The 23278-nt window shown below is 36.2% G+C and overlaps 1 protein-coding gene across 5 annotated transcripts in view; it reads left to right on the top strand.

The window, feature by feature from the left end:
* Positions 1–23278, top strand: part of scn8aa (sodium channel, voltage gated, type VIII, alpha subunit a) — a 99671-nt gene that overhangs the window by 21563 nt on the left and 54830 nt on the right. For 3 of the 5 annotated variants that reach the window (XM_049463023.1, XM_049463026.1, XM_049463025.1), the window contains exons 3-6: positions 15037–15154; positions 16801–16891; positions 17297–17425; positions 20528–20619. In XM_049463023.1, coding sequence (XP_049318980.1) covers positions 15037–15154; positions 16801–16891; positions 17297–17425; positions 20528–20619 — 430 coding nt within the window. Of the gene's footprint in view, positions 1–15036; positions 15155–16800; positions 16892–17296; positions 17426–20193; positions 20286–20527; positions 20620–23278 lie in introns of all 5 variants that reach the window. The other 2 variants (XM_049463024.1, XM_049463028.1) reach the window with 1 other exon arrangement.

Here is a 23278-nt window from a genome sequence, read left to right on the forward strand (position 1 = left end):
GAAATATATATGAAAGCTCTACACGTCTGACCCTTAAGACAAGAGCAGTATACAGAATATTAGGACAACACAGAGGTTAAACATGCACATCAGTATTATGGTGAAGACTCAGAGCAGCTCTGGTTTCAGAAGCTCCCGCTCTGGCGTCACAGTCTGATGAGGTGTTACAGCTCGACCTCTGAGCAGATCAGGGTGGTAAACACTCACAGCAGGCTCAGACTCAGCACGGCAGAAGGACGAGTGACCTCAGAACTGTCTCTTACGTCAGAAAGGTGAAAACCTATGGACCCATGTCCCAGTTGGAGGATGAGATCTCACGATTACACATAACTACACTGACGAATAAAGGTCCAATAAAGTAAAGATTATAAACTGCAGTAAACTTACTATCATTGACTGATTCAATTTCACCAAAACTGCAAACAATTCTGACTCCTCTTGAAAATGTTTTTAGAGGTGTCCCATTTCATATCGTACACAATAACATTGCAAAAAACTTTGATACAATAAAAAACACTTCATTGCGATATTCATGAAAACAGTCTAGTTTGTATTTGTTTTGCTATTTACTGTATTTCACTTAATTAGTTGTTTGTAGTTTATATGCATACACTAAATATGCTGCACTTTTTGTGCTAGATCTTTAGATTTTTTTGTTCCTGTTTATTAAATACATAAACATTTACAACAGCATTTGTTTTATTTCTACCGAATGTATGTAGCTATATGTATATATATATATATATATATATATATATATATATATATATATTTATATATATACATACATAAATATATGTATATATATATATATATATAGATATATGTTTGAGTAAAATGAAAATTGTTGTTTTATTCAATATACTGCGGACATAATTTCTCCCAAATTCCAGATAACATTATTGTTAATTAGAGCATTTATTTGCAGAAAATGAGAAATGGCTGAAATAACAAAAAAATTATGCAGTGCTTTCAGACCTCAAATAATGCAAAGAAAACAAGTTCATATTTATAAAGTTTTTAAGAGTTCAGAAATTAATATTTGGTGGAATGACCCTGATTTTTAATCACAGTTTTCATGCATCTTGGCATCATGTTCTCCTCCACCAGTCTTACACACTGCTTTTGGATAACTTGATGCCTTTACTCCTGGTGCAAAAAATCAAGCAGTTCAGCTTGGTTTGATGGGTTGTGATCATCCATCTTTGTCTTGATTATATTTTTATAGTTTTATAGAGTTTTTTTTTAATATGGTAAAATCAAAGAAACATTTGATCATTTTTAAGGGGTCCTATTTTTTTTTTGTTGAGCTGTATATATAAGTTAAAACTTTAACATTCATTTGTAACATTAATTTAATACAGTACTATACTCAGTAGTCTTGTCATATCACCAAGAATATCATTACCTCAAAAATGCTTTGAAATATTGTGATATTATTTTAGGGCTGTAATGCCCACCTCTAATATGCAATATTTTTCTCACCTTTTTATCTACTATTTATTTGATATTTATTCACTGTTACTCTTTGTGGTCCACCCTACCATAATCATATCTCTATGCATTAGATGTATATATTTATTTCTTAATATATATATTTTTTAAGTATCTTTTATATATTTCCTGTAATAGTTTTTGTATATATAGATTTATCATTGTTTCCTGACCTGTTTCTCTGTCCTTTCCTCTGTACTGCTGTAACATTGTAAATTTCCCCATTGTGGGATTAATAAAGGATTATCTTATCTTATATTATCTAATCTTATCTTAATAACAACCACCTTGTTTGCAACTTTACTACTTATCTATACAAAAAACCCTAAGAATTAGTGATATTTTCTTTAAAGATCCAAACATATGGACTATATGAAACTGCGCTGAGTACACTCCTCTTTCTCTCTACATTCATATTTTATGAGCAGTTTGTGTAGACGAGGCGTTCTGCGATTGATCATCGTTTATCATCTGATATGTCGCTGTAGTAGCAGCAGCAGCAGCAGCAGTTGTAGTTTTTCATTGTCGTCCAGTTTCCACACACTGCTCTTGAATTGCAGCTGTGAAATACAACTCCCTGCTCTCAGGACTGTTGTCTTTTCAGGGCCAGTCCAGCCAGGAATTCTGCTCATCAGCTTTTACAGCCTCTTAGCCACAGGCAGCACCATTACCCTGTCAGGAGCAATCAGACCAGGTGCAGCAGCAGTGCTGGATCCAGCAGCAGCTTCTGGTCTCGGTGCTGATGAGCCGTGTGTGGGCTGATGGTTTGGTGGGGGATGGATAGAAGAGGTAGATGAACAGAGGAAGAACGACAGGAGAGTGGGAATGATGGAGCGCGGACTCCGCCCTGCTGCTCCCTCGTAATTCCTTGGAGAGTTGCAGCTCTTTTGAATGTCTTTACTGTCCCTGATGATGCAGCACTTTGCTGGGCTGGGCTTGGCTGGATTGGGTCTTTGGGGGGCTGGGGGTTACACAGCACTGATGGGAAATTGGATTTGGTTTAGCGAACGGATCCTTTCTTTCTTTGTGTCAATTTTTAGAGAATTAATCTCTTATGCACTGACCTGTTAAATGAAGAGTAGCTCTGCTAACATTGCTACTGCAGGATCAGCAGGCCAGAAACTGCACTGTGTATCTCTGGTGAAGCTGTAAATATAACATTTGGGAAAGGTCGATGGATAGATTGATGGATGGATGGATGGATGAAGAAATACTTTATTTATTCCAAAGGAAATTTAGGAATCCACAATCAGCAACACAATACAATAAGAAACATATTCAACGTAAATTAATCATGTATATCATTGCTGTCTAATGAAAAACAGCTATCTACTTCTTTGTTGATATTTTGTTTTGTTTTTTGGAACACACAAACACTGTCCCTTGTAAAATTTCAAACATTCTAGATGAATGGACCAAAAGAAATTCTCCAAATTGACCAATTGAAATAAGCTCCTTTTACATTGCTTTCTGTTGAAAGTTTTATCTCTCATTTTGGAGAGCGATGATATATATATATTTTCTTTTAGCAACTGTATTAATAGTTAAACACTGAACACTCTTTAAAATAGATGATTCTACAAATGATTCTTTGAGCAATGCCCTGGAGCCCCAGGACTTTAAATCTGGACCTTAAATTCAGCCTCCAGTCCTATCAAGGATCACAAAGCCCTGGACTGGAAACTGGTTTTAAGGTCCAGATTTGCAGTCCCATACCCTGGTAGAAGCACTTTTTGCTCTATATGGAACCATGGCCCAGTTTTCCAAATACATCTTAGCGTATCTGAGCGTAGTGCTCAGTGTGAAGCTCGTTCGATTATCTAAGAATTATTTTAGTATTATGACCCCACATTTATGTTAGAGAAATGTGCAAAATGCCTTTGTAGAACCTTTATGGCACCAGTCAGCAGTAGGCAGCCCGGGGGCCATATGTGGCCCGCAAGCATGAAACGTCCGGCCCGTGAGGTTGTTTGAACTATAATGAATGTTAATGAAAAAAATAAAAACTAAAATGCTTCTCTGGTGAGATTTTGTTTACATTTCTGTCTCCCTGTCGCACTCGGCTGACTTTAGTTTCCGCCCGTTCTAATTTTTCCGCCCGTTCTTGGGCTCCCTATCTCCTTATAAGGGCGTTTTTTTTTTCCCCAAGCCATGCCCAATTCACTAGCCAGGGCTGCGGTAGTGTATTTGAATTGCTTGCTTTGAGATCAACTGTTCCGCAGTTAGGTTCAACAACCCTCTGGGCTAGAGAGCTACTATTGTCAGCTAAGATAAACAGTCCTGTATAGTTTATAGCTTATTGGTATTGTACTATAATTAGTGATGCACCCAACCAAAACGCCTGTGCAGCCCAACATCACAGTCACAACATCTACCCACCCAGAGAGAACAAGGACAGTTGTGCTCTCCCTCAGACTCTGGCTGCTGATGGCAGGCAGCATGACTCAGGATTCACACTGCCGATTTATTCACACTTGCTATTTTAAACACCTGACTCAACTTAGTAGAGAAGAATGATTAACAGAAAGGGCCAGAGGGTTCCTGCTCTGTTCTCTGCCTTCAGCTCACGTCACCCCTCTCATTCAGGAAGCTGGTTTTATAGCCCTCTTTCTGTTTTTACACCAGACCTTCCCTTTCAGTTTCTCTCTCTCTCTCTCTCTCTCTCTCTCTCTCTCTCTCTCTCTCTCTCTGTCTTCCTCTCTCCTGCTCTGTGTTGACTTGGGATGCTGATAAAAGGCAGTGCTGGGTGGTGGTGGATGTGCGAAGTCGAGCAGGAACGCCCGTGTTTCTCTGATGCAACCTTCGCCATGTTCCTGAAATGCAGTGAAGCAGAGAGAAGCTTTCTGGGTTCTGTGCAGGTCTGAGGAAACAGCTCTTAGACTGTCTGCTTGACAACAGCTTTCTTTAGCCTGCTGGAAACAGTGTTTCTGAACAATATCATAATAGACAAATTAATGACAGATAATTGAGCAAAATGGCATAAAATGGGTAAAAAAACAGCTGATTTTCATTATATTACAATTTAATATCACTTCACAAGTCATGTCACAGTTAGTTTCTCAGGGGGACGTCTGTGAAAAATATTTCACACTTCTACTCAGTGATAAAACTCTTGCATCTGGACTGCAGTTGAAAAAACAGGAGGATCAGTTAGATTTTTTGCTCTTTTGGTCACATAACATCGCGTTCAGTAGCTCCTCCATTTCCACTCGCTGTTGTGTTTACAATGTGGATCTCTGTGGAAACGTGCACCCAAAGTGTAATTACAGTGCGTAGCAGTGGATAAATAGAAATAGATATTTTATTAAATGTGAAGTGACAAAACTCAGAGATGTGGTTTCTGGACAGGAATAAAATTACCCGAGGACCACAGAGTTCAACGAAAAACAGTAGGTAATTTAGCCTGTAATTTTCTCAGAGAAAACACATATATGGTCATTCCTGACAGGAATAAAATCAGAGGACCCCCTATGAAAGAGAAGAATTACCCCAAGACCCCCTGAGAAACCTATCCTGTCCAGATAGGGCTAAAGAGTATAAAAAGGAAAAAGTCTATTAAATTTGCTGTCCTGAACTAGTTAGTACTGACCCTATACAAATAGAGAACTGGATAATCATTGTATGCATGATGAATGATAAAACACTGATGCATGTTTATTAGGATTAGAGCAGCACAATATATAATTTTAGCTTCATTGTCACAATGTGCATATTGTTGCTGTTTGATGAAAAACAAGTATCTCTATTTTTGTTGCCCGATTTTTTGTTTACTACATAATTTTAATATGCAAACTGTCTCTTACACAGTGTCGCCAATGACCTAAAAAATGACCTAAAATACACTTTTTTACATTGACTTCAATTAAAAGTTAAAATGTTTTTTTTTCTCTCTTCTTCAAAGCTGCTGTTTTGGAGATATTTTTATTAATTGGATATAAGTTATGTCTCAGGATTTGCAACGTCAGGTGCATTTTCAAATGAAAAATTACATGCCGTGTAATTTATTTGCTGCTTAGAAACTATGGGGAGACTGTTCTCATTTTTCAGATTATATCTGCCCACAATAATTTATTTTATAGACTTGGATACACAGCATTTATTGTTAATATCATGATATGTTGAATCCCTGATGTTTGGAGATTTTTTGGAGAATATATATGATAAACTCTAGGTATTACAATGTCAGCTTCAGGATTATATTAATGATAGTGTAAAAAATCCTAGAAAAAAAGGTTAAGATGTGTATCCCATGTGTGAGTCAAATTGCAATCAACATGAGGGGAGTGGCACAACTGTCTAAGTGTTGCCCCTCCTGTCAGGAAATGAGGAGATTAATCCTCATTGACGCACAGCCATCTGTGTCTGTGAGTCCAAGAGAGCGTAATTGACCCTTCTATCTCCTGATGACCCTCCCTCTCCTCCATCACAAGCGCATGTTTGCTGACATGACAGAACTAGCAGTTGATGTTCTTCTCTGGTTGTGTTGAGGTTTTAAGGATTGAACAACTGAGTATGTTTAATCAGAAGAGCTTTAATATAAGCAGTGTGTGGATAATTATATGCACAGATACACATAACATAAGCACCACTGAAAGAGGAGGTGAAAACCATGATTATCTTCATCTATAGAGGCTTCTGTCAAGGGTTGGGATCTACAGACATGTTAGGCAGCAAATAAACAGTCAGGTTTTAAAGGAGATGGGCAGTCGTTCAAATCCACCACTTTGATAAGAGCCAAGCTGTGATGGTAGACGACTGGGTCACAACATCTCAGAAACATCAGGCAGGTCTTGTAGAGTGTTCCTAGAATGCAGTGGTCAGTACTTACCTAAAGTGGTCCAAGACAAGGTCAACCATTCAAGAGGACCTAAGGCTCGTTGATGTGATCCATGGAGGCCCCACCTCACAATTTACAGGACTTAAACTATCTGCAGCTAATGTTAGTCTTGGTGATACTACAGATAATCCAGAACAGCTTCAGGGGGCTTGTGGAGTTCATGGCTATATTCAGACTGCAGGCAAATCAGACTTGTTTCTCAAAACAGATCTTTTTAATCAGTGATTGGTTTTGTGTGTCCAGACATCACTAACATTCTTGGACCCCTGCACTTCCGTCACTTTGGGTTTTTAAAGTGGCTGTTTTTTGTTTTGTTGTGATTGACGCAAAAGACAATGAAAAGTTGTTGAAATCCGATTTTAGCAATCTGTACAAATCAGAGCCAAATATGGTTTGGATACGGTTAAATTTATCGGTTCTAGGCAGAAATTCTAGCCTTATCCTAGTTATATTATTTTTCACCAATAAATTAAATTGTATTAGTATTTCTTCAGAAAAGGACACAGCCACACTGTTACAAAATCAAACGTTTGTTAAAAATAAAAGCTCAGCTAACACAAAATGGTTACCTAATATGATATATAGCATGTAGTTTATTCATTTATTTTTATTTCTAATTTTCTCCTGTTTTTCTCCCAACTTATCTGGATAATTGTCCCACCCATTCAGCTACTAGCTCCATCAACAGGAGGGTGAAGACTAGCACATGCCTCCCTCAGTACATAAATGTGAAGTCAGACTCCGCCTCTTTTAGAACTGCTGCTGATGCAGTATTGCCGAGTAGCATCACAGCGCTCTCGGAGGAAAGCGCAGTGACTCGGTTTTGATACATCAGCTCACAGACGCCGTGTGCTGATCCACATCACCCTAGGAGTAGTGAGGGGAAAGATCGCCAAGGACAGATGGTCTCTCTCAGGGCCCGGCAGCTGATAGCAAGCTGCATGACTGGGATTTGAACCAGCGATCTCCTGATCATAGTGGCAGTACTTAGTCTGCTGGACCTAAAGCTACAGAGTAACATAGAAATATTTTCTGGTTATATACATTATACATTGTCTACCTTTTATCTCTGGACACCTTTTATTGGCTACACCATAGACTAAAATGGCATTACATCACCCGTTTTGACGCTATTGCAGCTTTCTGGCTTTACCCTGTTCAGCTCTTCTGGCTATTGTTCCTGTTTATCTGACCAGCTGTGCTTCTGTCACCTTCATTTTTGTTCTTTTTCTTCGTGTTCCCCGTGCCAGACTGGGCCCGGATTCCTCCCCCTCGTTCGTGTCGCTGTGTCTCCTTGTGTCACCCTTCCACTCCCTCCGCCTCCCTCCGTTCCTCTCTCCGGTCCCTCCCTCCATTCCTCCCTCCTCCTTTAGTTCTGCTCATTCTGTTCCTGTCCTCTGAGTGTCCTATTTGTCACAGGTCAAGATTTCTAGCAGTTAAAGGGCAACAGAAACGTCTATAGCAGAACCTACAGGATCTACAGCCTCTGTAACTTGTTGCATACTGTAGCTGCTGTATATAGAGTGTAAATACCAGAGGTATTTATTTAGAATTCAGTACAGTCCAGTTTTTTCGTCAAATTTCGTCAGGCTATATCCTAAATCCTGTATACTGAAGAAGCAGTTCTATCAGTATTTTATGTCATCAACAACTAAAAAAGACAAATCAAATTACAAATACCATTTAGTATATTTCAACAATATTTATTGTTTTAAATGATGAACTGAATTAATTATTCATAAGGACCACAAATAATATGAATGTTTTTCCATCACTACAAGTAAAAACAACAGCTACATTAAAAAAACAACACAAAAAAAAACAAAAGAGAATGTATTTTTTTAAATGCATCATAGTGCTTATTAACAAAAAAACTGCACAGAATGTTCAGTATTCTTGGTAACTCAATTTAACATCTTTACAGTTTATTTTGTTCTTGTATTCCTCTCTCATACTTCATACATATTTCATGTTCAGTATTATGCATTATGCCTTTCTTTTTATCCTGGGACAAGATTTCTATTTTTTTTTTTTTCGTGGTTGATGATGCTAACATAGATATTTGCTTGATTTTTTCACAAAAGGCCTCTTTGTTTTCTGTCAAGCAAGGTTTCAGCAACTCAGCACTCATGCAGTCCTTATCAACCCCTCTGTCACTAAAGTTTTTTTTATGTTGATCCAAAATCCAAGCAACTTTAAGAAAACATTTATTAGCACGTTGTTGGGCAGTGAATGAATGTGTGAGGATTCTGGTGGATCGATGGTACTGGGGCCTGGGCTATTAGGCTGGGCTATTTTCCCTCCATTCACTGCTGCTTCTCACTGCATACTGCACCTGTGTGTGCTTCACACTCCCAAATCTGCAGTATGTATAATGTATAGACAAGAAAGTGTCCACCGCTTTAATAATTTAATCCTCAGTTATCTGTAGTTTATCTGTTTGGGTCCCCATTGGACAACGCCTGGGTCCGGATTCGGACTGTGTTCCGCCTTTTAGTGACCTCTGGTATAAACCTTTATGAGTGTTTATGATTGCTCTGTGTTTGTTTTCTGCCCACTAGGCTAGGTTCTCATATTTAGATCTATGTTGAGAGAGTCAGGACATGTCAGACACAATGCATTAGTCCTGATGACCTTCAGTATGCTGTAGAAGGAGCCTGACCCTTTTCCCTCCTGTCATGTCTTTTATTGATCATCCGTTTTTCTTGCTGTGACCAGCACAAATGCTTCCTCCCTTTTCCTGACCAGCATGTTTCTGTTTCTCTCTGCTCCAATGAATATGCAGCATGCTTTTCCCAACAGTGTAAAATACTGCATGCTTCTGATCTATTTCTATAATGTAATATACTGCATACTGCATCTATTATCATAAGTAAAATGATTATATTATATATTCAAATGTAGATCTTCTCATTTAATTTAACTGTAAATGCCAAAAAGATACTATAAATCTGGTAAATTATATTTATACAAAGCATTAACAAACCAAATTAATAGAAGAACTTATTTAGGTGGTTGGAAACGATAAGGGTGGAACAATATATTGATATCCTTTATCCCGCATAGTATAGTTTCAATCATATCATATATTTTTGTATGCATATTTAGAGTCAAATATTGATATTCCTTTTTTAAAATAATTTTATTTTAAATTTGTATCCCACTTTTACCCCAATTACCTAATCCACTCATTAGGATTCCCGCTATCTCTAGTGATGCCCCAACACCAGGAGGGTAAAGAGTAGCACATGCCTCCTTCGATACATGTGAAATCAGACTCCGCCTTTTTTCCAACTGCTGCTGATGCAGCATTCCCGAGTAGCATCACAGCGCACTCGAAGGAAAGCGCAGCGACTCTATTCCGATACATTAGCTCACAGACAGATGCCTTGTGCTGATCAACATCACCCTTTGAAGTGATGAGGGAAAAGGGCACCATCTATCCACCCAGAGAGAGAGCAAGGCCAATTGTGCTCTCTCAGGACTCCCAACGGCTGAAGGCAAGCTGCAAGAATAGGATTAAAACCAGCAAACTCCTGATCATAGTGGCAGCACTTAGCCCGCTGGACCATTTGGAGCCCAAATATTGATATTCCTAATATATCTAAGCTCAATAATTAGACTTACTACAGTTCCTGATTCATTACTTTGTCATTCCTAAGCCAATATACTTCTAAAAAATGTACTTGTTATTATATTATGTACTCATACAAGTGAATGATGTTAAAAAAATGATAAAAAAAAACTTAATAAAATGTACTTAATATCGAAACAGACTTGCTGAACACAGCTAGTGTAAATCGTCGCTGTACAATGAAGAACAAGTTAATTTTTTGTTTACTACATAAATAAAACAGACAGAATGTCTCTTATACTGTGCCAAAATTTCTTGATGAGTGGACCAATATAAATACTTCAAAATGGCACGAAATAAACAATATTTACATTGACTTCCATTGTAAGTTTATAAGATTTTCTCTCTCCTGTAAAGTTGCTGTTTTGGAGATACTTGTTTTTCATTGGACAGCGACGATATATACACTAGTGCATTTAGAGTGGATTGTCCCCTACAAACAAATGCAAAAATGACAGCAATCTACAACCAAATTACTTAGATTAGATTAACAATCTTAAATATTTTATTTCTTTTTTTAATTTTCATTCTTTGAATGCTGATACTGAACTATACTGCATCATTTTTGCAAGATTGTGTATTAATTAGTACAATCTTAAAACAATATGGCATCTATTAAGAAGCGCCACCACAGACTTTACTACAGAACCCTTGAAGAACCCTTTAGAATTATGTTTAAAAAACATCAAATACATGCCATTTGACCAGGGGAATGTATATGTGTATATATAGCTCTATTTGCCTGGGGTTTCTACTAGTTTAGACTCCACAAACTGTTTCTGTCTGTCCAAAATTTTCTCTTTTTCAGCAGTTTTTGATTTTTATAGATGCCTTAGTCTTCTGTTCTTTCTTATTCTTTTTCTCTCATTTGCCTCTTTCCCCTGCTTGCTCATTCCTTTCTCTCTGTTTTATTCTGCTGTTCCACTCTGAATAATGAAAATTTCAGTAGCTGTGTAGTCAGCCATGCATTACAAAGAAGAAACCTACATGCACTTATTCAGTTTCTGTGCGTGCGTGCACATGTATGTGTGTGTGTTCCTGAAAGGGTTTGAAGCAGTGGGTTCCTCTGCACGTACCTGTGCAGACGTGAATGCATGGACCCCTCATAACTGCTTCAGATCTGTGTTTGTGTTGGAGTTTGCCTTCTTGACCCCTTTGGTCCATTTCCTGCTGTAAGCAAGTCACCTCAGAAGATGAGCACAGGTCTCATGACTAATCTAACAGCCTAGTTAAAGTGTGTTCTCACACTCTTCCACCATGATTTATGGGCCTGGGTGCCCCGTTGATTTCAGCATGCAGAAGAGCATGGTGGCCTGATTCAGTCTGACCCAAATAACTCTCGCCTCCCTGAGTCTTCGCTCACATTTCCAGAGTGATATTTACTGAACTGCACTCTCCTAACCCATTTCTTCGGCCAGTGCCAGTCCAGAGAACCTCAAAAAAAACTAGGCCCTGTGGGCAGCCATGTTTCTGTAGGATTCTGTCGCTGTTTACCCAGCCGGAATGAGTCAACGTGTTTCTAGTTTACACTGTAAATAAAGGGAATTGAATAGATATACAGTACACAAACAAGACCAGGCAAGACAAGACAAGAAGAACATTCACCATACTGTAACCCATCTTAGGATTTTAAGAAAATTCATATATAAAATTATTGGGAGATTTTTAATTTTTAAATGTAATAATAAATGTCTGCTTATAGACTTTGGTTTATTCAGAAACTAATTCCCTGCTAGATCTGTCTTCAGGTCTCGATATTATAATAAAAAAAACGGTACAGTATCCAACCAGAACATATATCTAATGTATTTGCATGATTTTTCTGTGGATGATATTTCGCCCCAGAAACTATTATCATGATAAACAATATTATTATCATTTTAAAACCATTGAATTAAACTGACATAATGATAAAAGAAAATCCTAACAAGACTATTATACTCTTATACAACACAATTTTAATTAATCACAGTTTGTGATTTTATATGTATATATATATATATATATATATATATATATATATTCCCAAACTGGAAATAACTGGCATAACTGAATAAAATGACTGGATAAAATACTGTTCACTGTTATCAGTGATGGCATAGTAACCGATTACTGATTACTCATTTGAAAGGTAACTTAGTTACTTTATGGATTACATGATTTTATTAGTATTTAAGTTAGATTACAAGTTACTTTATTAGTTACTTTTTATAAGTAACTTTATTAGTTGTCTTCCTGCTGAAAACGTGACGTAATTGTTGCGTATGTGTACACGTTTTTGATGTTTGAAATTTTAAAGTAGCTTTTGGATATTCAGTGTATTTGCTGCATATTTGCATTTCTATCCGTGGTGCTGATGTGGTGCTGATGGAGAACTCGTTCTCTGCTGGACTGAAGGCTTGGAGCACGGTAGAAAGTGCAGGGGTGCATATCACTTCTGGAAATGCTCAGAGCACCCCATTAATGATTGATGGCAGCTGTCATGTTTTATTTAAACAATTATGAGGCTATATCTGCCGCCAGGATGGAGAGGATCTACTGCCTGGTTTAAATCCACCATGGCCTGCACAGTAATAACAGTGGGAGCTGTTAAAAGACAAAAAAAGCCTGTGTTTCTTAAACACTTATCAGAGCATATGTACATGGGGGTTTGGTGTTAGATTTGGCTGGTTTCATTGGCTTTTTCACTGGCTTTTTTCTTAAAGATGTCTTCGTTTTGTAATCTAATAAAAGCGTCCGGAATTTGAAATTGCATGAAATTTCTGGGAATCTGCTTTCATTTTACATATGAATTTTTACATCTAAACACATGATCTCTAATTTCTCTCTGTAATAACTTGATCTACACATATGTAAACAACCATTGATTAAACAGCTGAAAATGCTTTAACTTTTTAATTAGTATTATCAGTTTAACCATAGAAACTAACCTAGTGCAATACTATGCAAGGTAGTCTGGACAATGAGCATGAGCTAGTTTGTACTTCATTTCTTGTCAAGATTTGTACCTAGGTGAACTAGTTAGCTAGCTTCATCCTTGTATCTTTGTTAGCTAGCTAGCTAATTTGTACCTTGGTTGTTTATTTTAAACAGATATTCCTTTAGAAGCTAACTAGCTAGCTAGCTAACAAGTTACCTCAACAATTCAACTGATAAATTCTGGCTTTAGCCTATAGCTAACCTAGCATTAGCTAATGTGTTATGTAACAGCCAGCTAACTCAGGTAATGTTTTAGTCTTAGCTTGTGTCAGGTTTAGGAGAAAGAGTTAGTGTTTCTAATGCTAAACCTAATGCTAGCATTTATGTTGCAAGATTTGATGACTTTTGAAACCCCTCTAACCAGTTATTTTTAAGTTATGTGATTAGCTTTTAAGCTAATATTGGAAAATCCACCTAACCTAATTAACTTTTGTAAGAATATAACTGACAATGAAAATGTATCTGTAGAAGTGTTATGTAATGAAGTAACGATGAGTTTTTCCTTCTACTTCTGACATTTTCACACAATTATCTGAACTTTCTACTCCTTATATTTTGAAAATAGCCTATTTAATTTTAGCTTTTTTTTATTCCAGCTTCTCATCCTTCAATGAAATAGAGGGAAAGGCACAATAGTACTATACTGTGGAGCAGTCTTAGCTTTTGTCCTTAATGGCTTAATTTATTCCCCTTACATTACTTTTATTTTTATATTATAAGTCGTTTTGAAACCAGTACTTTTACACTTTGACTTAAAGAGTAAAAATCTTTTTTTTTGATACTTAAGTATTTATGCTAAATGATTGAGTAGTGCTGGGCGATATGATCAAAAATGTATATCACGGTATTTTTCAAGATTCTGGCGGTTTAATGGTATATCACGGTATTTTTAGTATTATTATTATTTATGTATATTTTTTTGCATGACTGGGCTTTTATATACGTCTGTGTCTTACTGTACGATTAGGAATACATATGATATAAAACACTAAGGCTTTAAATTAAGGCTGTGATTACTATTGGGTTTATTTTGTCTCAGAAAAGTACACAATATATGAAGAAATCAGACTTTATTGGCAGAAAAACAGCTGAGGAATGTAAACAATAGACCTTAAAAAAGAGATACACCAACAACTTTAACATGATTTTCTTTATAGAACTATTTTAATAAATAGTTCAAGCCATTAGAGGCATTACAGTATTAAAATCGCGTAGTCATATTTCCAGAAAGGTGAGCGTCGAGCTACGGCATAGGGTACGTGGCTCCACAGAGCTGAGCTTTTAGTGCATTAGCTTGTTATGCTAACAGGCTAGCATCATTATCTAGTGAGCTTTCTCAGTGTGCTTGTTTGCTGTCTCTGTTCTACACTGTGTGCTTCTACACAGTGCTCCGCAGCGCCTCTAGTGGTATAGCGGTATGTAAAAAAAGGTTCTACACTGACGCACGGTATACCGTATGAACTGGTGTTCTGTCGAATTGTCCTACCCATCGATACATGCTTCTCAAAGGTACTGCGCATGCGCTGACCTACACAACTTAATTAATTCTCGTGTTTTTTTTATTTATAATTAATCTGTTTTAGGAGGGTTTATGTGCATTAAACAACCTGGACGCACTGTCATTGCACAAAAGTGTAAATGGAAACTAAAAATTACAATTATTCTCATAAATAAATACAAAAGCAGTTTGTAATGAGCTATATTTGCCTTAACTTTGCCATGATACAATGATTTATGCAATCCAAATCTAATAACGTACATTTACTGGAATTTCACTGGGTACATGCCCTAAAATATTGTATAGTGCTTCTTTTGTATTTTTACACTTAAATATACATTAGGGCAGCACGGTTCGACAAGGTAGGGTAATTCGACAGAACACCAGTATACCGCCCAGCGAGTATGAATGAGTATGAATAGTGTGTTGTTGTCTGAAGGGTTAAAGGAAATGTTACAAAACATTTTGATTGATGATATTTAAAATTTTCAGACTGTGCATAATAATAAGATTATGAAACTAACCTGAATCTCTCTTTCTCTCTCTTTGTGTTTGTCTCTGTCTTCTCCCTGCCCCTCTTTTTTGTCTCCACAGACATTTATAGTGCTAAACAAAGGGAAAACAATCTTCCGCTTTAGTGCCACACCGTCCCTGTACATGATAAGCCCTTTTAATATTTTTAGGCGAATAGCTATTAAAATTTTGATACATTCATATCCTTTTTTAAGCTGCTTGTACATGAGAGTAATGTCTGAATGTTTTCCTGCATAAGTGCTCTCTCTCTCTCTCTCTCTCTCTCTCTCTCTCTCTCTCTCTTTCTCTCTGATACTAATGACTCTGTCAATAAGACTACACTGCATATCATGTTTAGGGATCTGTTTGCAGGCTAATGATGTCTGACTGGTGAATATGAGTCAGTTTGTCATATTGTGGTTGAATGTAATCTTGGGAACTGAGAGGGGGCTGGACGGAGGCACTCTAGCCCCATGTCTCAGTACACTGATATTACATTTACTCTGCTGATGGAGGAGTTTAGTAGCAGTTTTGTTAAGAACTCTTAACAGCTAAACAGTAATTTACACAGCTTCCCCTCCACATTTATCAGTGACACAGACTTCTGTAATATTAGCATTATAGCTTCAGACATGTGGATAAACAATAAACAAATCATTTCAAATGATTAAAAAAAACTCAACCTTTGGTTATGTTACAGAAATAAGAGGAGGCATATTTCATGGTAAAAGAGTCAATAGCTGTTTATATAATTATATTATCGACTTAAAAAAAAACAAGTTATAAGTGCACCAGTCACAGTAGTGCAGCTGGAATACACTAATTTATGAGTATGAATGTCTTAGATCAGTAAGATCAGCTAATTATTTCTGCTTTAATGCTCAAATATGACTTAATAATGTTAATAATGTAATTCGTACATTTGGAGAACCATATTTTTCGTACTATGAAGTGCATCAGATTATAAGGTGCACTATCAATGAACTTCTATTTTCTGGTCTGTTTTCATACCTAAGGCACATAAATTATAAGGTACATCAAGGGACACTAGTAAGGATGCCTACATCGAAGTAATCAAGGGTGTCGCAATGTTTCTTCCCATCTAATAGGGAAGCTGGGGCAAGTGCCTATGTAAACACAACTGTAATTCTTAAAAAAAACAAAGTCAAACGAACACTTGATGTTACACAGATTTCTGTCCTAAAAACTGTTTATTTGGGTGAGAAAAGCGCCTCAGTTTATTTACAGTAAGCTTAGAATTCCGGTATTTTGTCTAAGCTTGAGTCTTCAGTGAAGTTTCTCTATCACTAAGGCTGGGTGCAGCAGCATTAGCATTAGTCGCTTACCACGGGATGTAAATGCTGCTCGATAGCGCTAGACTGAGGAAACCTGAGTGTTTTGGAAACCCAGGGCGCTATCAGCTAGCGGTTTGTCTCAAGAAGCTTGTTTTAACATGGTAAAAATGCAGACTACAGTTTGATATACTCGCCTCTGAACGGCGAAAGAGCTAGTGCTGCAGTTAGCAGCTAATGCTAATGCTGCTGCTCCTAGTCTTAGTGCTGGAGAAACTTTTCTGAAATCTCACCTTTATAATGCTGTACTTCAGCGGAGTGGCTTTACTGCTCCTTAATATCTGACTGATTTTTAATTTATACATAAGGTGCAATATCATTTTTTTTTATAATTAAAGGATTTTCAATGTGCCTTATAGTCTGAAAAATACGGTATCTCAGTTCTGTCCTGTTGTTTACTAAACACGTACAGTTCTTTTTTCCCAAATAATCCTAATTTTTAAATGTTTCTAACACCAAGTCTTTTCCTGCTAGTTTCCTTAACTCTTTTCCACATTATTCAGCATGATCATCATGTGTACCATTTTGACCAACTGTGTATTCATGACCTTTAGTAATCCTCCCGAGTGGTCCAAACAAGTAGAGTAAGTATACTAACTAAATAAACTCTTTTCCACTGCGTGTGCTTTTACCAGTTCCAGCATTGCTGCCCTTGGCTGCATAACATGCATGCTATACTAACACATGCTTAAAAAAGATTTTAGAAGGTGTGTGTGTGTGTGTTTTTGTATATAAGACTCTGTGAGCTTAAGAGAGCAGATCTACATAAAAGTCTTCAGTTTCTGACGCACTTTTAGTAATAAGACATTATATTTTAGCTTAATGCACATTTACATGTATTATTTTTATGTTAGCCTATGTTGATGTTCCTGTTCTTTTATACATGTTTAATTATAAAACATAATATCTTATTAATTATTATTGTGATGAATATATGGTAATGTTATGATATGCCAGCCTCCTCACTCTTTGCGTGTTTGTGTGTTCAGGTACACTTTCACAGGAATTTATACTTTCGAATCAGCTGTAAAAATCATTGCCCGTGGATTCTGTATAGACGACTTCACATTCCTAAGAGATCCATGGAACTGGCTGGATTTCATGGTCATCTCAATGGCGTAAGTATCTCTGTCCACACCTTTACTCTCCTCAATAAAGCAGATCATTTAGCTGGATCAGATTTCAGCACTAGTAGAGTAAAATGATATACTGGCAAGTACATCTTAAATACAGGCAATACAGCTGTAATGTAATATTTTATGTTTACATAGCGATCAGTAGTATCATAATCAGCAGTTAAAACATGACTTAAAAATAATGAAAAATATATTGTCATCTTTTATTTAGAATTTGTTGAAATGCATATTGAATTTCAGAAGAAAATAACAGAATTCTGCCCTGTAATTTAATAAATGTTTATGCATCAATTTTGCAAAAATATGAAACCCACATCAACCCACACTTTTCATTGGTATATCCACTTATGCTCTACTTTTATATATGGAAAATATCTATAATTTGTTTTTAAATATTACACATTCTTGCTTTACCTATTTAAGTTATGTTATTTTTACTGATCATTTTACCAATCATGACTCAATTTAAATATTTAAATAACGAAACAAAACAAAACCAACTTAAATATAAATCTGTCCTGCTAAGTGGACACTAGACGTGTGCCATATCTTATTGTACAGGAATATTGCAAAAAAAGAAGAATTAAACAAAAAAAGCAATCTTGCTAGAGCTTGTTTTTCTGTTTCCTGTATTTACTTTTAATTGTGTATGTTGGAGTTTTTTTATGCATACACTAAATATGCTGCACTTTAGATTTGTGCTAGATTCTTGTTGTTACATTATTTTATTTTGGTAAAAAAAAATATTTTGTTGCGTTATTATTATTTTATACAAAATCAGACTCTCTTTACTAAATAGACAAACATTTATTGATCAAATTCTTAAAATGTATAAATAAAAAAACCCAACAATTTTGTCATATTGCCAAGAATAATGTTACTGCACAAAAAATATCCTGAAATATTGTGATATTATTTTTTGGGCACAATTATTATTTATTTTCTGAATTTAATAGAAGAATTTAACTTTTTTTATATATTGCATGTAGATTTTACATGTGTTAATCTTGGATTTAATAATGGGGCAAAATCCATCTAAAGAAACATTTTTGCATGTTGATATTTAATTTGTGAGCATGTTTATAGTTTTTCACTACAACTAATTAGTTAAAATGTTAATTTAAGATGTTTTTTTCTTGCCATGATATCATTTCTACAGTGTAGCACAGAATTACCATAATGTTTCCTTATTCAGGACCATGTATCTCCACAGAGCTGAGCTGTTTAAGAGCTTTTATAATTAGAAATGTGCAGGGCAGGTACCTTTCTGCTGTCTGATGCTCTAAAAGCTCATACTTTTCCTCTGAAACTGTTCGGCTTTAAGCTTGTTTAATGTGAGCCTATCTCTATCTAGCTCTATCTCTCTCTTTTTCTTTCTATCTCTCTTTAATGCACTTTCTCTCTTCTATTTCTTTCTCTTTATTGCTCTCTCTTTTTAATTTTCTCTCTTTTGATATCTTCTTCTCTCTGTCTCTCTCTCTCTCTCTTTTCAATGCTCTCTCTGTCTCTCTCTCTCTTTCTCTCTCTCTTTAATGCTCTCTCTCTCTCTTTCTCTCTCTCTCTCCTTCTTTATATCTTTCTGTGTGTGTGGCATTGACCATGTTTACATGCAGAGGTTCTCTCTAACCTGATTAAGTTTATTCTGATTATAGATGATATATTATGGGGTGTTTATTCACACTGTTTTCAATAATCTGATGATAAAATCTGTTTACATCTACACTAAAACTAATACAATCCAAAATGCTGTGCAGGTAAACAGTGCATGACGTGCGAGATACAGATACAGCTACAAAACAGAATCTTCTGTCTTTTTTTTGTTTGCTGGTACAGGGCAGTAGCTACTGCTGGAATCCTCGGAGTGATATAGCCACTACTTTAATTTAGACACTACAACTGCTATTTGGACACCATGAACAATAAACTCTGGCAGAAATGAATTTTAAACACTAAATACAGCCATTTAGACCTCTGTCTTTTTCATATATTTTGCTGTAACTGCAAAAAATTCTAAGGAAATGACTATTTGATAGCCCTCATCTATTTCTAGACAGAAAAGGTTTCCTATCCTTAACATAAGAGTACACATAAACATACAGATTAAACATATCCTTACATTGTGCTGTAATACAGGTAAACACATCCATTAGTGCTCTCTCTGTGATGTGAGACCTCTCGTACTCTCAGCTCCTTATGAACATACACTAACATTAGGAATTAACAAGTAAACAAGTAAAAAGTAAAATAGAAGGCAATCAACTAATATGGAATAAAATACTGATTGGATAATCAATAAGAAAATGAATAATCTGTTCAATTTGTTGATTCTGTTTACATTTTTTACAATTATCACATCGCTCAATTGACTAAAAATTGTTTTAGTTGAGCTATTATTGGACTGCATGTAAACATGGCTGCTGCACAGATTGATGTTTTGTGTGCAACATCTGTTTCATGTATCGGTTTTAATGAATGTGTATAAGTGTAAAATGGGTTTAGCATCACTGACACCTTCTGAAGACCTTCTTAAAAAGCCCTTATTGAGCTGGAATATATTTTTAATATTTTTTGATTATCTATCAAGCGATTGATCAATTGATTGAAGTTATCCAGCTCGATCAGTGCTTTGGTTTAGAAGTGTTGTTCTAAAAAAAACCTTGACTTTTCTGTCCTGTAGAAACAAGCCAACCACAGTCAACCATACTTTGCCGTGCCCGTGTCTGTGTGTAACTTTGATTTGATTATTGCAGGTATATAACAGAGTTTGTAAACCTAGGCAATGTCTCAGCTCTGCGCACGTTCAGAGTTCTGAGGGCATTGAAAACAATTTCTGTAATCCCAGGTAAGAGCGTGTGTGGATGGGAGGGGCCGGGTTGGTGTTAGGTGTGTGTGTGTACGTGTGTGTGTGTACGTACGTGTGTGTGTGTGTGCGTTTTTTCTTTTCCTTTTCCTTTCTTTCCCCCCTCTCCGTAGACAGGCTCTGTGAGTGGCGTAGCTCCTGGTCCGGTGGCGTGGTAGTGGTGTTCTTGCTGTGTTTGTGGTGGTCATTTTTTGGTGTATGTGTGTGATCCTCCCTTATTTCAGATATGTAACAGAGTTTGTGGACCTGGGGAATGTATCTGCGCTGAGAACGTTCAGAGTTCTCCGAGCATTGAAAACTATCTCTGTCATTCCAGGTGAGGCCCAATTTAAACACTGAGGCTGAGTTTTTCTGTTTGACCCGTTTCTATTTTCTTTACATTTGGTTTTTAGTGTTTTAAGCAGAGGTTCATTTCGAGACGACCGTTTTCTTTGCTTTTTTTCAACCTCTAAAATGATCAAAAATGGTACTTATACATTTTTGATAGGCTTTGCAGTCTACAAGTCCACTGTGGTCAGAGTCCCATAATTACAGCACTTTTCTTTTATCTTAAAGGACATATACTCTTACTCAAACTCAGCATTTCTTCAACAGTAGACAATATTTAACCAATATTTAATCTAACCTGTGTAACACTGTTAAACACTGTTTTATTCGGCTACTGTAAGATGAACTAAAACAGAATTTATAGAATTCAATAGAGACAAATCAGTCACGTCAAATTTCTTAATTTGCTGGTTCATTTTGTTAGAAACCTGTATTAGAACTAGGTCTAAATAACATTAGTGCATATACTGTAAATAAGTATACATTAAAACATTCTGCTTTAGTCACTTTAAAAAAAAAAACATGAACAGCACAATCACTCTCAAAAGTAAAAGTAAAGCAACCACAGGTCTAGCAGGTCTGCAGTATGGTGGTTGGTGTGGTGCTGTGGATAACACCACCAACTGCCAGTAAACTACCAAGTAGGAGACATGGGGTTCAAATCCAGGTCTGGGTGACTATTAGGGCTGCACGATATATATTGTTTAAGCATCGTCAATAGTAAATAAAAAGCAATAGTCACATCCCAGGATGTGCAACGTCACTTAAGGCAACTAAATCAAACACGTCTTGTTGCAATGTTTTGATTCTTGACACAAGAAGTAGATACACAGCACTGTCTCTGTGTCTGTCACAGGCTGCTGCTGCCTGAGAAGCATGAGATGGGGGGTCAGGAGTAAACATGAGGTAACCACATGGCCTCCATAATCCACATGGTTGGACACGTGCTCGTAAATGTGGGCACGTGTCAAAAGCTGTGCATCTCAGTCCAGCACAGTTTTGCGGTGCAGATATTTCCAGTTTCAGATGAATTCACGCTTTTAATCCCAGAAAAACGCTCTTATTTACCTTTTAAAAAGCCATTTAAATGGCTGATTATGGGGCCGATTACTATAGTTTTAATGTTTTCCTCAGGTTTTGAGTGCTTGGCGCTGACTCAGCTCTTGATCGGTCCAGACGGGGCTGGTGACATCATAGGCCCTTCATTGTTTAATATTGCGATATAATAAATTGACGAAAAAAGAACATTTGAGCTTCAGCTAAATGCTGTAAATGTAAATATAAATGTGTAGCTCTGCCCATTATCATATTTCTTGCGTCACAAAAAAAAAAAAAACACCCACTTGGTTTCTGCGCTATAAGCTCAATAAAGATGGGCTGAGACACACAAGGCTACCTAATGAGTAATAAATAGGTGATTCTGCCTCAGACTGTGGTTGCAAATTTGGCTGTACATTGTCTGCATTCATTGCACTGCTTTGGAAAGCACAAGTGGCTATGATCTATAAGCAGAAGTGGCATTTTTATTGTTTTATTTAGTATATAATAGATATAACAGACTTTGGAATTTGAATATATTAAACACTCACTTTTAGACGCTATAGACATTTAAAGTAGACATTACACCTTTTCAAGTATATAATATTTTTTTTACAGTAATGTTAGCATGCTCTCTATTCTCAGAGAGTTTCCTCAGATAAAAATTGCAATAGCTTTCAGTGAACTCCCAAAGAAAATACCTCTTACTTATTTATGAAGACTGCCAAGCCTAGTTTGTGATATATTTTATGCTGCATGATGCTTTGGAGAACACTTCCTTTTATAATAACAGTCTACTAAAAGCTTGGCCGACATATTTATTTAATTTTTTTTTTGTTTGTTTTTTATTTCACTTTTTTGAATTTACTTTATTTGCAGTGGAAATCATGAAATCCAGCTAGGAAATTGAAAAAAAGTATCAAAAATTAAAACTGAAACAAAAAAAACTGGAAAAACATAACTCAAAAATAACTCCAATAAATGAAAATAAATGCAGCAGTAAATAGTTATGAAGAAGGATGCGTAATTATACTGGGATCATCTGATAATTGCTTTTAGATTTGCCTAATATTTCGAAACAATATTTGCTCATGTATTTATTGGATACTGGAAAAGGACAAAGTGACACTGATCATACTACTATAATTGGCCACCACTGGCTGCACTACTTCGATTAATTAAAGGTAATTTTATTTTTTTTGTATTGGTTTTAATAGATCTGTTGTTTTATTTAGCCTGTTAATTATAATAAAATAAAAAAGGGTTAAAAGCTTTGAACAGTTTAAGAACCAGTTAGCTAAATAAATGTAAAACGAAAAAAAATGGAATAAAACATTCAATTTCATTATTTCCGTACAGCTGGTTGAAAGCTGAAATGAAAAGCAAAGTAATATTTTACATTTGCTTATAAAGTTATAATGGGGTGTCTAATCTCTCTGTAAGTTGTAAATATGTATATCTGTATCAGCATTGGCAGATATATACGTGTGAAATATCGGATATTGGCCCAGAATTCCCACATTGGTGCATCCCTAATTATAAATATATTGAACAGTACAAGTTATTTTTATCACTGTGAGGTTTGTGCGAACGACAGATGGCTTTACAGT

Source organism: Astyanax mexicanus, chromosome 13, assembly GCF_023375975.1.
Source record: "Astyanax mexicanus isolate ESR-SI-001 chromosome 13, AstMex3_surface, whole genome shotgun sequence".
NCBI lineage: Eukaryota > Metazoa > Chordata > Actinopteri > Characiformes > Acestrorhamphidae > Astyanax > Astyanax mexicanus.